The 12,471-nt window shown below is 54.8% G+C and overlaps 1 protein-coding gene across 1 annotated transcript; it reads right to left on the reverse strand.

The window, feature by feature from the left end:
* Window positions 1–101: 101 nt before the first annotated feature.
* ZNF703 (zinc finger protein 703) lies at window positions 102–4,619 on the reverse strand. Its single transcript, XM_058720709.1, has 2 exons — window positions 4,036–4,619; window positions 102–3,006 (listed from the first exon to the last, which is right to left on the reverse strand). Exons 1-2 carry the CDS (start codon window positions 4,276–4,278, stop codon window positions 1,474–1,476), a joined length of 1,776 nt encoding a protein of 591 aa, XP_058576692.1. The 5' UTR covers window positions 4,279–4,619; the 3' UTR covers window positions 102–1,473.
* Between the last annotated feature and the right edge of the window lie 7,852 nt (window positions 4,620–12,471).

Below are 12,471 nucleotides of genomic sequence, written 5' to 3' on the forward strand. Positions count from 1 at the left end.
AGAAGGAAACCATAAGGTATTTAAGCAAGAATAAAAGGACATCTGCTTAGGTGTCTGGAAGCAGGACAGTGGGTGAGGCAAGAGAGAAACACACCACGGTGTGAATATAGCCAAGTATTCCATTTATTAACAAAATAAGTCTTACCAAGGGAGAGCTCTATTCATCCCCAACAGGCCCCACAGCCCCCGCACTGCTGCATAAGACCAGGAGGGAGGGTAGGTGTGGGGAGAAGACCCAGGGGTGGAGTCTTCAATCCCAGTCACTGAGGGAGCCCACGGAAGCCCACGGCCAACTTTGGGGATTCTGTTGGGTCAGGCCTGGGAAGGGGGTGATGGGGCTACTGTGATCTGTGTACTCCCTGCCCCCCCCCCCCAACTGTCCCCTAATGGAGCTAACAAGGTTGTACTGCCTTCTGATGTTGCCACTGGTCTGCTTTGGAAGGATCTAGCAAGCATCACTGACCCTACCCCTATCAGGAGAGGGATCCCAACAATGGAGAGAAAAACAAGACTATAAATGCACTTTGCAAAATATAAAGAGCAATGTTTTACACCAGCAGGGCCTTCTAGGACTTTTGATTGAATAAGACTAGCCGTACAAGTCCCCCACCAGCAGGCAGTGGGACTACCGGGTGTTTGGGGCCACCAAGCATCTGAAAGGTAAACAGGCTGTCAGAGGCCTTAGGGCCTCTCTTTCAGGGCAGAGCCTGCTGGCGGGGTCAGGGCTCTCAGTGCTCAGAGCAAGCTAGAGGAGCAAGGCTCTAATTTTGGGGGCCAGGGTGCAGACCAAGGACCCCAGGAGGAGAGGGTTGCAGGGGAGGAATCACAGAGCAGAGTTCTGGGTCAATAGAACACAAGACCTCTTGCCACCAAGGCGGATCCCTAGACCCCCCAAACGCGTTACAAAAAATATCTCCTCTCTGTTACTTGTACAAAGGATAAAACAGAACCTCAAACAAGAAGAACTGAAGGGGAACGAGGGGAAAAGAGAAGGGGCAAATGTCGTTTTAACGGTTAGGAAGCATGCAAGAAACTCCCCACGAAGGGAAAACAAATAGAAGAACCCCAGAACCCCAACTCTCCCTCCTCCCCCTAAAACCAAACCAATCCAAAAAAAAAAAAAAAAGCAAAAGGAAAATAAACCACTTACATCTAAGAAAAAGGAAAGAAAAATAAAAGAAAGGAAGAGGGGCGGGGAACATGTAGTTATTTGTGTGATTAATATTATTATTTGGGGAACACAGACTTTTTGCATACCATTGACTCGTGTGGGCCGTTAATGCACTTATATTCCCAGCTTGTAAGCTAACATTATAGTAAATAAATACACAGTCCGGTGGGGAGGGTCTGGGCGGGGAATCCCGGCAGGGACAAGCAGTAGTGGAGGTTGCAGCGGCGAGGCGGCCGGGGGGGAAGGGAGGCGGAGGGTGGGGGGGGAAGGAGAGGAGGGTTGGGTGGGAGCAAGAGCTGTAGTTACTGGTATCCGAGTGCGGAGGCTGAGGCTAGTCTCTGTCCGTACAGCGCATACGGTGAGTAGTAGGGTCCGGCTGTGGGGAGGGACGGCACGGCCAGGCCCCCGGCTGTGGATAAGTGGCTCTTGCCATAGGGGTGGTACCGGCTTAGCCCCAAAGTGTGTGGACTCCGCAAAGACAGCGACCCGGGGCTGCCCGGGGTGGTGGGCGGGGGGAGGTGCAGATGGCAGGAGGCTGCAGCTGCGGCGGCTGCGGCGGCGCTGCCCAGGCCGGAAGCCCCGGGGTAGGCGGCCAGAAGTTTCTCCGCGCCGGGCAGGGCCGTGTGAGTCCGTAGGTGGCTGAGCAGCTCCTCCGAGGTGGCGAAGCGCTTGTCACACGGCCCGCTGGCCGCCACCCAGTTGCAGCTGTGTGGCAGCGGTTCGTTCTGCAGCATGAAGCCGTAGGTGTAGAGCGGGTGGCCGGGGAGCGCGGCCTGAGCGGCGCTGGAGGAGAGCGCAGCGGGCTGTAGCGGGTGCCCGGGGTACACCAGTGGGTAGCCCCCGGCCTTCAGGCTGGGCCCGGCGGGGTCGTGCGCGCTGCAAGTGGAGCAGCTGGAGCCGCCGAGGTGCGAGGCGCTGTGGTAACCTCCCAGGCAGTAGGGGTCACGGCATAATCCCTGCAGGAAGGAGGGCGGGGAGGCCCCGGTGAGCGGGCTGGAGCTGGGGGGCTTGCCGGGTGGCAAGCCCAGGCCCCCCGACAGCTGGCCTCCCACGAGGCCAGACTTGCTGGGATCCAGGCCAGGCACGAACTGAGACGGGTAGCCGGCGTAGGCGCCCACGATTGAGCCGTGGTAGCCGATGCTGGAGGGTGGCAGCGGGAACACCGAGTGGCCCGGTTTGTAGGGTGACACCGGCGCCACGTGGCCGGCCCCCACCAGCGCCGAGGGCGGCTCGGACTTGCGCCCAGAGGCCCCAGCCTCCGCACCACCCCCGTGTACGCCGGGCTCCCCACCGCTGCCACGGCTCACAGCCGCAGCCTCCGGGCTGGGCTTGGGCTCCTGGTCTTTCTTGTCCAGCTCCCCGCCGCCACCCCCGCCGCCGTTCTTGCAGTCAGAGTGGTGTGGGGAGCCGCCCCGGGAGCCACCGGGCGAGGACGAGGACGACGACGCAGAGACGGGCGCTCCATGCGGGGGAAAGGGCGTGCAGGCGGCGCTGGGGACCCTGAAGCCCGCCTTGTCTCCCGGGGACAAGGAAGATGAGGAAGAGGTGGAGGACACGGAGGAGGAGCCGCTGTCTTTGCGGGAGTCGCCGCCGCCGGAGCCCTTGGAGTAGGGCTTGAAGCTGGACTTGTCCTCGGCTGGGGAGTCCCCCAGCTGCTTGAGGGCCGCAGACGCAGAGGCGGCACCCGTGGCGGAGCGGCCAGGGTCCTTCTCCCCTCCCAGCCCGTTGGCGGCCGCCGCTACCGAGTTGAGCTTGGACGAGGGCGGCGGGTCGGGCTTGCCGATCTGCGAGCAAGTCTGGGCCAGCAGCGCCAATGGACTCTTCTTGGCGTCCAGCTGTGGGAGACAGCGGCAAGGGGAGGGAGGAGGGGGTGAGACTACGAAACTGACGGAGCAAGCGGGGTGCCTGGGGAGCAGGGTGGGCGCGGAGGGCCCGGGCGGCGGCGCGACGGGGCGGGAAGGCCTGGGGAGAGGGTCTGAGAGTGCGGGCAGGGCGGGGCAGCTGAGCAGAACTGCGCGCGCAGGGCCCGGGGTGGGGTCCCTCGATCCACCGCGTCCCAGAGTGCGGCACGGGCCGGGGGGAATGGGGCAGTGTAAGTGGTCCACCAGAGGCCGCCGCGGGAGCAGGTGACTGCTGTGGAATCGGGGCTGGGGGAGGGGCTGTGACTCGCCCCCTACCCTCTAATTTCCCCCTCCTCAGTGCCCAGGAAAAAACTTATTCCTTCAGTTTGGGGAACTTCGCTTGGGACGGGTTTCTGGCGGTGGCGCCGCGAGGCAGGAGCCGGGCGAAGCGCTTTCTGAAGCTAGGGGCTGCCGTTGGCGCTCTCCTTGTAGCCCCTCCCTCCCGGGGAGGGCACGCAGGGAAGTGGGAGGAAGAAAGACCTGGGATCGGGAGTGCCTGGGCGTAGAGCGCTCTAACCGGATGGGACAGAGGCGGAGTGGGACGGGGGCGATGCGGCTCCAAAGACACCAGACAGGGGTGGGGTGTGTGTGTGTGTGTGTGTGTGTGTGTGTGTGTGTGTGTGTGTGTGTTGGCGCGGGGAGGTGAGGACAGGAAAGGCAGAGATCATCTCTAGCCTGAAAACTGGGTGCCACAGGAAAAGTAAAGGACCCAGCGGAGACTCCAAGAGCAAACCCAGTCCAAAATACGTAGCTCCGAAAGGCGAGTGTGGACTGGGAAACCTTCCACGGAGAAGCCTGGGGAGAACTGGGTGGACTCCGATCCCTGTTCCCTCGGTCCCTCCTCACCCCGTGTGCCGGCGTGGCCGGACCTGGGCGTCGCACCGAGCCCCGGGGCGCAGGGAGTAGGGCCGTGGGCCCCGCAGTGTTGGGAGGAATGGGGCCGGCAGCGACCAGGAGACTGACCTCAATGGGGCTGACGGGGGTGGAGGACAGCGGCTGCAGGTACTCCGGGTGCAGGAGGTGGCCGGTGTGAGCGCTCAGCATCTTCAGGACCCTGATTGGAAGCCGGTTCGCCTGGCGCAGGGGGTCCGCCGGGGGCAAGAGGGACACCGCCGCCGGCACCGCCGGCCTCTTCCCGCCGCCGCCGCTGCCGCTGCCGCTGCTTTCGGGTGTCCTTGGGTTAGATCCAGCGGGCGAATCGCTCATTTGGAGGAGGCAGCGCCACTGGGGGGGCGGGGAGGGAGGGGGAGCACCGGGGAGGAGAGCTCCCGGGGCGGGTGGGCTCGCTCCGCAGCGTCGAGCGCGGTGCAGCAGCCGCTGCACCTCCACCCCTCCTCCACCGACGCCGCCGCAGCCGCCGCCGCCGCCGCTAGCCCCGGCGAGCAACACAAAAACCTTCGCCTTCCCAGAGTCGCACGTCAAATAGCCGCGATCGGCAGCCACACTTCAAAGGGATCGCCGCGCCCGCCCAATCGCAGCTCTCGCCGGGACCCCGGGGCGGGGAGAGCGGCGGGCGGAGGCCGGCGCCGCCGGTGGGAGGGGAGAGCCTTAAAGGGGCCTCGCCCGCGCGCCACCGCCGCCTCGGCCTTTACCTCCCGATGTACTCCTCCCTTCTCCCCCCCCCCACCCCCACCCCCCGGCTGGACCGCCCTTACCCCGGGGTCCCGTAGAGGACGAGACTCCTCCGGGACCCCGGGCTCTGCACCCTACCTTCCGCTGGCTTTCCTGTCTCTTTCCCCTCCCTTCACGCTGCCAGGGTTGGGGGAGGTGGTGCTGGCCGGGTCAGTCACCCGCCGGCCGCGAGTGTCTGGGGTGGGGCGGACTGAGGTGGGGTGGGGGGCAGGAGCGCCGGGCGCTGGCTCTGCCGCTGCCGAGTCCCAGACGTTCTAGGAGGCCGCCTGGGGGCGGGCCGCGCCTCCTGAGCCCCGGCCTAGCTCTGGCCCTGCTCGGGCTCTGCTCCGGCTCAGCTCCGGCACTGCCCCGGTCCAGCTCTCTTTCCCTAATTGGCTTCTCCCTGTTGTGCTCATTTGGAAGCGCCCGAGCCTTGCAGGCGTCCACGGCTCTCGGGACGCGGCGTAGCCGCTCCAACTACTTTGAGCCTCTCCGGTTCGAAGCCTGCAAGTTTGAGGACTCCCTTTCGGGGTGAGATGGTCGCGACGAAGCGCGGTATTCTAGGCTGTGCTCGCAGCCCTGACGCGCCTGGAGCGCGCTGCCTGCACACTGATTTATAGGTTCGGTCTTGGGTGCGTTTCAGGTTTCTTATAGTATCTGTTTAGAGGCATACCGTTTTCTCGCCGCACCGTGCCTAGCTGCTATTTTTGGGGGTACACCCAAGATCACTGGAGAGGCCAGTATCCCAGAGGAAGGGGGAAAATCTACGTGCTGTACGTCGATACAGAATCCAGAGATGCGCCTTCCCGTCTTTTCTTCTAGTGGGGGAAAATGCACTAGCTTTTCCCAGGGACATTTTGGAATAAAAACTTTTTGTTAAAAATAACAATACCCTCCTTTCCTCCCCCCCCCCCCCCCCCCCCCGCCTTTTAGATAAAATGTGTATTGCCAGCTTCGCGCTTGGCAGAGATTTTACACAGTCATAGTACTGACATTAAAGTTCCCGGTCGGCCGATCATCAGAAGGTGAAGCCGGTCCTTTGTGCGCCGGCCTCTGGGGAGACCACTTTTCCGTGCTCTCAACGGCCAGTGGAGGCGCGCTGGTGTCACTGCCTGCCTTCGAGTACCACTTTCCTAGACCCAATCCATCACTCTGATTGTCAGGCCTGTCAGTGGGGGCATATTGCTCCGGGACTACCCGTCCCTGACTCTGCCGCGTTGATCTACGCCTTGAGACAATATGAGAACCCAAGACTGGGATAGGTGATTTCAAAGGGGTTCTTCAAACAGAACGAAATAACTCTCACGGAAATAACAAATAGCGGTCACGTACATGTATCATGCTCAGTAAAGAAGACAGCAGGCACCACTCCCAGGCCATATCAATCACATGCTAAACTAAATGTACTCCCTGCATCCCTGCTGTTTATTGGGCAGTACGTTTAGACCTCTTAGAAATGACACAGGCTCTTCCTACCCCAGTTTGAATCCTGGTAGAATAAGGGTGAAGTGAATGCTAAGGGATGGCCTGGCTGGGAGGTGTATTCCGTATTGCAGCAAGAGGGGGACAGGAAGGGGGGGTAGTCCCATTGGCGTGGTGGTCTCTGTGCCACCTCCTCCTTTCTCATGCCAGCTTCTGTGCTTTCTGACATCACTGCTGCTGCCAATACCACATCTAAGAGTCCACTGCAAGGCTCCTGTAACCTACAGGGCTGTTTGGCCTTGGGGAGATTGCTACACAGACCGAGAACAGAAGAAAGCCTTGCAAGGTGGGAAAGGGGTGGGACTCTATAGGCACTCTGAGGAGGCTGGGCTGGGGAGAGAGGAGACCTAGGAGGCAGAGAGATGAAAAACTCCTTGATTATTGTAACCAGCCCAGCTGTGAGAGCCAGCCAAGAAATCCTTCCAGGACCCAAGCAGATGTGTGTTAGGGATGATTAATGGGAAATCAGTTGGGAGCAAAGGGGAGGGGAGGGAGAAGAGGTATTTAGAAGGGAAAGACGGGCAGAAGGCAGCAGACAGGAGAGAGGGGAGAGGAATATTTACTCTGTTTGGAGAAGACAAGAGAAGAAAAAGGTAGTGAGTGATTGAAAGGAAAGGAGAAAGGAGGAGGCAAGGATAGAATGGCCAGGCTCAGGGTGGAAGGTGAACCCTTTGCCTAGGTAGTAATACACTGTCATAAAAACAACAACAACAAGACAACAGAACAAACAAACGAAAACTGAAACAAACCAACCCAAGCCCTTAGCTTACAGCAGTGATCACAGATAGAAACAGTGGATGCCTGACAGCTTTAAAGCCAGACCAGGCCTATTTCCCTCTCCTAGAAAGAGCCAGCAAGGGAGGAGGGACACCCTCCCTTTCAGGGTGCTGGCACAGAATGGCTTCTCTGGCTGAATCCATCCAGTTGTCTTAGGAGAGAAAATGGAAAATCATACTTAACCAGGCCAGAGGCCTAATTAAAACACTACTAGATGACTATTACGATCAGTATTTGACATTCACTTGGCTGAAGTGCTAGCCTATAGAGCCCTAAATGGGGCCCCAGTGGCCTAAAGCAGGGACAGTTTTCAAAGGAATGGCTTGCCACCTGGGAGAGAATAAGGCTCAGTGTTCATTTGCGCCATATTTCTTCAGGGTCAGCTGTGGGCAGAGCATTGTAAAAAAGTCCGAGCGGTTGAAAAGTCCATGCAAGATGTTGGACGGGACATATGGCACACCGTCCTTGCCTGACAGAAAAGTGGCTGATGCATGGTTAAGGAGCCTCCCTGTCTTCAGGATCTACCATTAAGATAGGATGGGGGGAAGGCGCTGGAGAATGCCCCCTGCCACTGTCAGTGCGTCAGGCTCTGGAGAAGCATTAGGTGCTACGGTTATCATTCATCCCCATTTCCAACGAAGAGAGTGAGGCTGGAGAGGTTAGTCCCTTCCCCAAAGTCTGATGGCAGAGAGGTCACTTGGAATCAGGTCTCTCAGAGCCAGGTCTCTCTTGACCTATGCACTGTGGTAGGTCAAGGCAAGTCAACCTCCCTCCGTTTCCCCATGTGTAAAATGTAAGAGTGGCCACCTCAGAATCAGGAGGCCAAAAGTGGACAATGTGTGTCACGTGTTCAGTGCTTGGTACAAAGGAGAGTCCCAGGTAAATGATGGCCGTGTACCCACTGATTCCTTGAGCAGTCCCAGCGGCTAGGCACTGGAGATTGCCCGGAAGACCCCAACTGTTCCAGAATTCGACCAAAATGAAAGTACCCTCCCCCAGCCTCCTGTCAAACGCGTCTTAAAAAAAAAAAACAAAAACCACCCCCCCCAGAAGCCATCAAGAAAATCCTTTAGGAAGTTCTGAATATTTATGGATTGTGTTCACTCCTTCAATTTACATAACATTCGACACCCAGGAAAAAATGCCTGAGTCAGGTTGAGAGCTGGAGGTGGTGGATTTGTTGTGTGGGGTTAATGTGAAGTTTTCAGTCCTCGCTGAGGCGGAATTGCCTGAATGATCGCCTCTCTCTGCATAACACTCAAACCCTAATGGCAACAATATGAAATAATATCTCACTGGGTAACTATTTACTTTTTTTTTTTTACAAGTTGTAAGAACTCTGAGAAGTCTGCCTCATAGAGAACTTGGTTTTCCTCCCTGGCGCTTAATATCTTTCAGCGGCTGGCAATTACTGCCTTGGCCAGGAGCCCTGATTTAGAGCACCCCACTCAGGGCACCAGGAGGCACTTCCGCCGTCTGCCCGGTCCCCAGCTTCAGACACAGCCCCGGCCAGAGAGGGCCCGAGGGGTGAGAACAGCCAGCCTTGCCAGGAGCCCAGGCAAGTAGCTCCCTCCTCTGTGTCCTCACAGTCCTATTGTGTTCTATTATTACTCTTATCACATAGCATCTGCCCTTGTTTGTTTACTTGTCCATTGTCCCCTGTGACTGTGAGTGCTTCTGAGTTGTCTGCAGCAGCCTCTTTGTATTCTTATTGCCTAGCAATAGCCTCACGGTAGCCAACACGGAGGGCCAAGCTCTGTTGCAAGCACTTTGCACGCAGTTTGTCACCTAATCCTAATCCAGAAGCGCTATGCAGTCCTCTCTTATCCCGTTTCATGACTGCGGAGGATGTGGGGATTAAGGAATTTGCGAAGTCCAGCTGGTAAGAGGTGGGGCTGAGATATGAATCTAGGCAGTCTGAAGGTCATAAGTGCCCAGCGAATGTTTGCTGCTGAATGGATGAGAACTTTACCTATAGAGCGCCTATGTTTTACATCTCACCTCACTGGACTCACCAAAAGATTCAAGGTGGTTTTTTAAAAAATTTTTTTTAACGTTTTATTTATTTTTGAGACAGGGAGAGACAGAGCATGAACAGGGGAGGGTCAGAGAGAGGGAGATACAGAATCCAAAACAGGCTCCAGGCTCTGAGCTGTCAGCACAGAGCCCAACCTGGGGCTTGAACTCACAAACTGTGAGATCATGACCTGAGCCGAAGTCGGCAGCTTAACCGACTGAGCCACCCAGGCGCCCCTCAAGGTGTTTTTCAAAACGTCAACCATATACACGTGTGAAAGAATCTTTTCTCAAATCTGTGTTTGTGCTCCTCATCCACCCCTATCCCCCCCCCCCCCCAACAATTTTCTGAGTTGTTTTGGGCAGGTGTTTTCATCCCTTTGGACTGATGAAGAAACAGGGTTCTGAGAGTTTTATGGGGAAGCCTCGGAGTCATACAGAGAAGGCTGGCAGGGCGTGAGAAGAGGCCTCCCGGTTCTCCTATCTGGGCCCATTGCAGTGTAGATGGGGAGGTAACTCCTTTTGATAAAAGGAGGAATTAACGACTTTTCCTCCCCCTAGAATTTCCTTTGGAGATGTGGTGGGAAGGAATGGACAAAAGGAAATGTAGGTTGAAGCTTATCTTCAAGCCCTAGTGTTTGATCCGGGTCCTTGAGCAGGGTGCTTTGAAGAAGTGGTTTCATTTATCTGCTATCAGCCCCCGGGGAGATGGGCAGGGCTGGCCTGGGAGAGCAGTGGGAGTAGGTGTGCTTTTGAAGCTCCACTCCTTCCCTCTGCCCTGCCCAGGCATCAACCTCAGCCCTGGGCATTCACCCTTGACCACTTCGACCCTCTGGGCCTTCAGATTTCTTAGAGATTCCTCTCAAACTGCAAATACTGCTGAGAGGAATCCTATTTTAATAATCAGCCAAAGCCTCAGTTATGATCGGCAGACAGTGAGTGTACCAACCAGGGTAATAACATTTACTGAGCCCTCACCATGTGCCACACACTGAGCTGAGCTCCTTACAGGTAGTAACTCATTTAGGCGGGCCTGTTTTATAGGCGAGGCACTGAGGCCCAGAGAGGTGAAGTAATCTGTTCAAATTACACAGCTAGAACGTGGTAGAACCAGGATTCAAACCCAAGTAGTCGTTTCCTGAGCCAGTCTATGTGCAGAACTGAGGGAGAAGGAGGCCTATAGCAGGGTGAAACTGAAAACCAGTGACTACTTACTTTCTGGGGTGCTGGTCTTCTTAAAGAGGATTTTCCTTTCAGCTCTGGGAAGGAGAATCGGGTGGAGAGGAAACTGAGGCAGAGAAAGAAGTGAGGGGAACATTCATTCGATTAATCAAATTGGATTGAATTAATTCGTTCAATGACTGTTTACTAACCACTTGGTAGGCACAGGCCTGTGGTGATCCCCAGGTGGGTAAGGACCAGAGCAAGGGAAGGGAAGCATCTGTGTGCTTCTTTTGAAGATTAAAAAAAAACAAAACAAGTCAGGAGGGCTGACCTTAAATCCTGCTTAGGACCCCATAGTTTAGTTACCCACTGTTCTTAAGTGCGTTTGCTCAGTTAAATTCAGATCCACTAACACTTACTGAGCACCAGCACTCAGTATACACCATCCTGGGAATGTTCGTGTACTTATTTAGGTATAAGGGGAGTTTGAGAGGAAAGCAAAGTCCCCAGAAAGGGAAGCAGGGACTGTGCTCACCCACATGTCCTAGTGCTATGTGCGGAATTTCCCCTGACTGGAACCAATGGGCACCTCAGGCCCTCCAGAAGGTCTTGCTTGGTAAGTAGCTGACTGTGAGAATCTTGGTTGCACAGCTTCTGGTGTCACACCTGCTTCTGACCCTTCCCTGTGCTTCAGCCATGAAGGTGATGATGCTTCTACGGGCCCCCACTTCTGGCAGGTAAGCCTTTAAACTTGCCCAAAGCATGCCCCTCTCTAAGCTGGTCTCCCAGCTGGCGGATGTGCTGCTTCAAACTCATTTCAGCAAATACAATTAGAGAAAAGGGGAGAGCCGCTCAGGCAGTGGCTCAATTATCACTGGTTGTATTTGATGAAACCAAATTCCAAGATGTCAGAACAATTTCAAGGAGTGTTTATTTCCATGGCCCTCTGCCAGCCTCAGCTCAGAGAAGGAAACTTGAGAGGCGGGGTCCCCACTGAGCCCGTGGCCAGAAGTATCCAAGTATAGTGGTCCATTCAGAGTGGGGATTTACATAATGAATTCCCTTGAAAAGCGACTTAAATTATTTTTTATTTTATTGAAAAATGCATTTATTTATTTACGATGAAGCATGGCACCAAATTCCAAAGCTATGAGAACGTGCAGTGAAATTGTCCCCCCCTCCATCTGATTTCTCTTCCCAGTGCATCAGTGCTGTGAGTTTATGGTCCATCCTTCCGGAGATATTTTGTATGTATATTAGCAAATACTTGTATATTCCTTCCTTCTCTTATACACAAATGGTGACCTATTAAAAAACCGCTCCACCTTTGCTTTTTGTTTTTTAATTTTTAATGTTTATTTATTTTTGAGAGACAGAGACAGAGCGTGAGCAGGGGAGGAGCAGAGAGAGAGGGAGACACAGAATCTGAAGCAGGCTCCAGCCTCCAAGCTGTCAGCACAGAGCCCGATGCAGGGCTCGAACTCACGAACCGTGAGATCATGACCTGAGCCAAAGTTAGACGCTTAACCAACTGAGCCACCCAGGTGCACCGCCTTTTTTTTTTTTTTTTTAAATTAATATATTTTGGAGATTGCCTCACATCTATTTATTTTTTAGTTTCCTGGCATTGTTACATGGATGTGCCACAGTTTATGTCACTGGTCCCCTACTGGTGGACATGTGGATGGATTCTGGTCTTGCTGCTGTCGTGAATTACCACGTATACAATATATATCACTTTCCATGTGTGCTAATATAACTATAGTGCAGAATTCCTAGGAGTAGAGTTGCTACATGCATTGAAACCAAGCTCCCTCTAAGAAGGCTCGGAGGACAGACTTGTAGTGAATTAGAAGTTCAGCTGAGGCAAGAAAATGTGGGGGACACTCCCCCGACCTTCTGCTTACATTCATTTGGAGAACTTGAAAGGCTCGTTTCCATCTTTGGATTTAAGAAAACGTGCATGCTTCTTGTGACTCTGCCTTCTCCTTTTCCCACCTGCTCCCTCATTTAGTAGGAGAAAAAGGCGAGCAGGATATTCAAGTCCGGCCTAAAAGAGTCCAAGGCATCGACCAATACGTCTTTTAATACAGCAAACTTTCCAGTAAGTGAGCCCTACTAAGAGCTCTGTATCGTCTAGACCTTTCTTGTTTATGCTCACTGAAAAGCAAAGGTCTGTGTCCAAGACAATACATGAAATGGTTTTGGTAACATCAGTAAAGATTTATCTCCAGTCCCAACCATGAATTTCCAGAATGAGCCCCGTGACGCGTCGGAGGAAATCGAATCATGAAATCAATCACTGTTAGTCAAGTGCTCACCAAGGCAGATAGGTAATCTTCATTTTAT

Source organism: Neofelis nebulosa, chromosome 3 (genome assembly GCF_028018385.1).
Source record: "Neofelis nebulosa isolate mNeoNeb1 chromosome 3, mNeoNeb1.pri, whole genome shotgun sequence".
Lineage (NCBI taxonomy): Eukaryota > Metazoa > Chordata > Mammalia > Carnivora > Felidae > Neofelis > Neofelis nebulosa.

Excerpts from the sequence above, each read along its gene's own strand:
- ZNF703 (XM_058720709.1), bottom strand. The coding sequence starts at position 4,278 with ATGAGCGATTCGCCCGCTGGATCTAACCCAAGGACACCCGAAAGCAGC. Across the intron at positions 3,007-4,035 it reads CCCCCGTCAGCCCCATTGAG|CTGGACGCCAAGAAGAGTCC; the intron begins GTCAGTCTCCTG and ends TGTCTCCCACAG.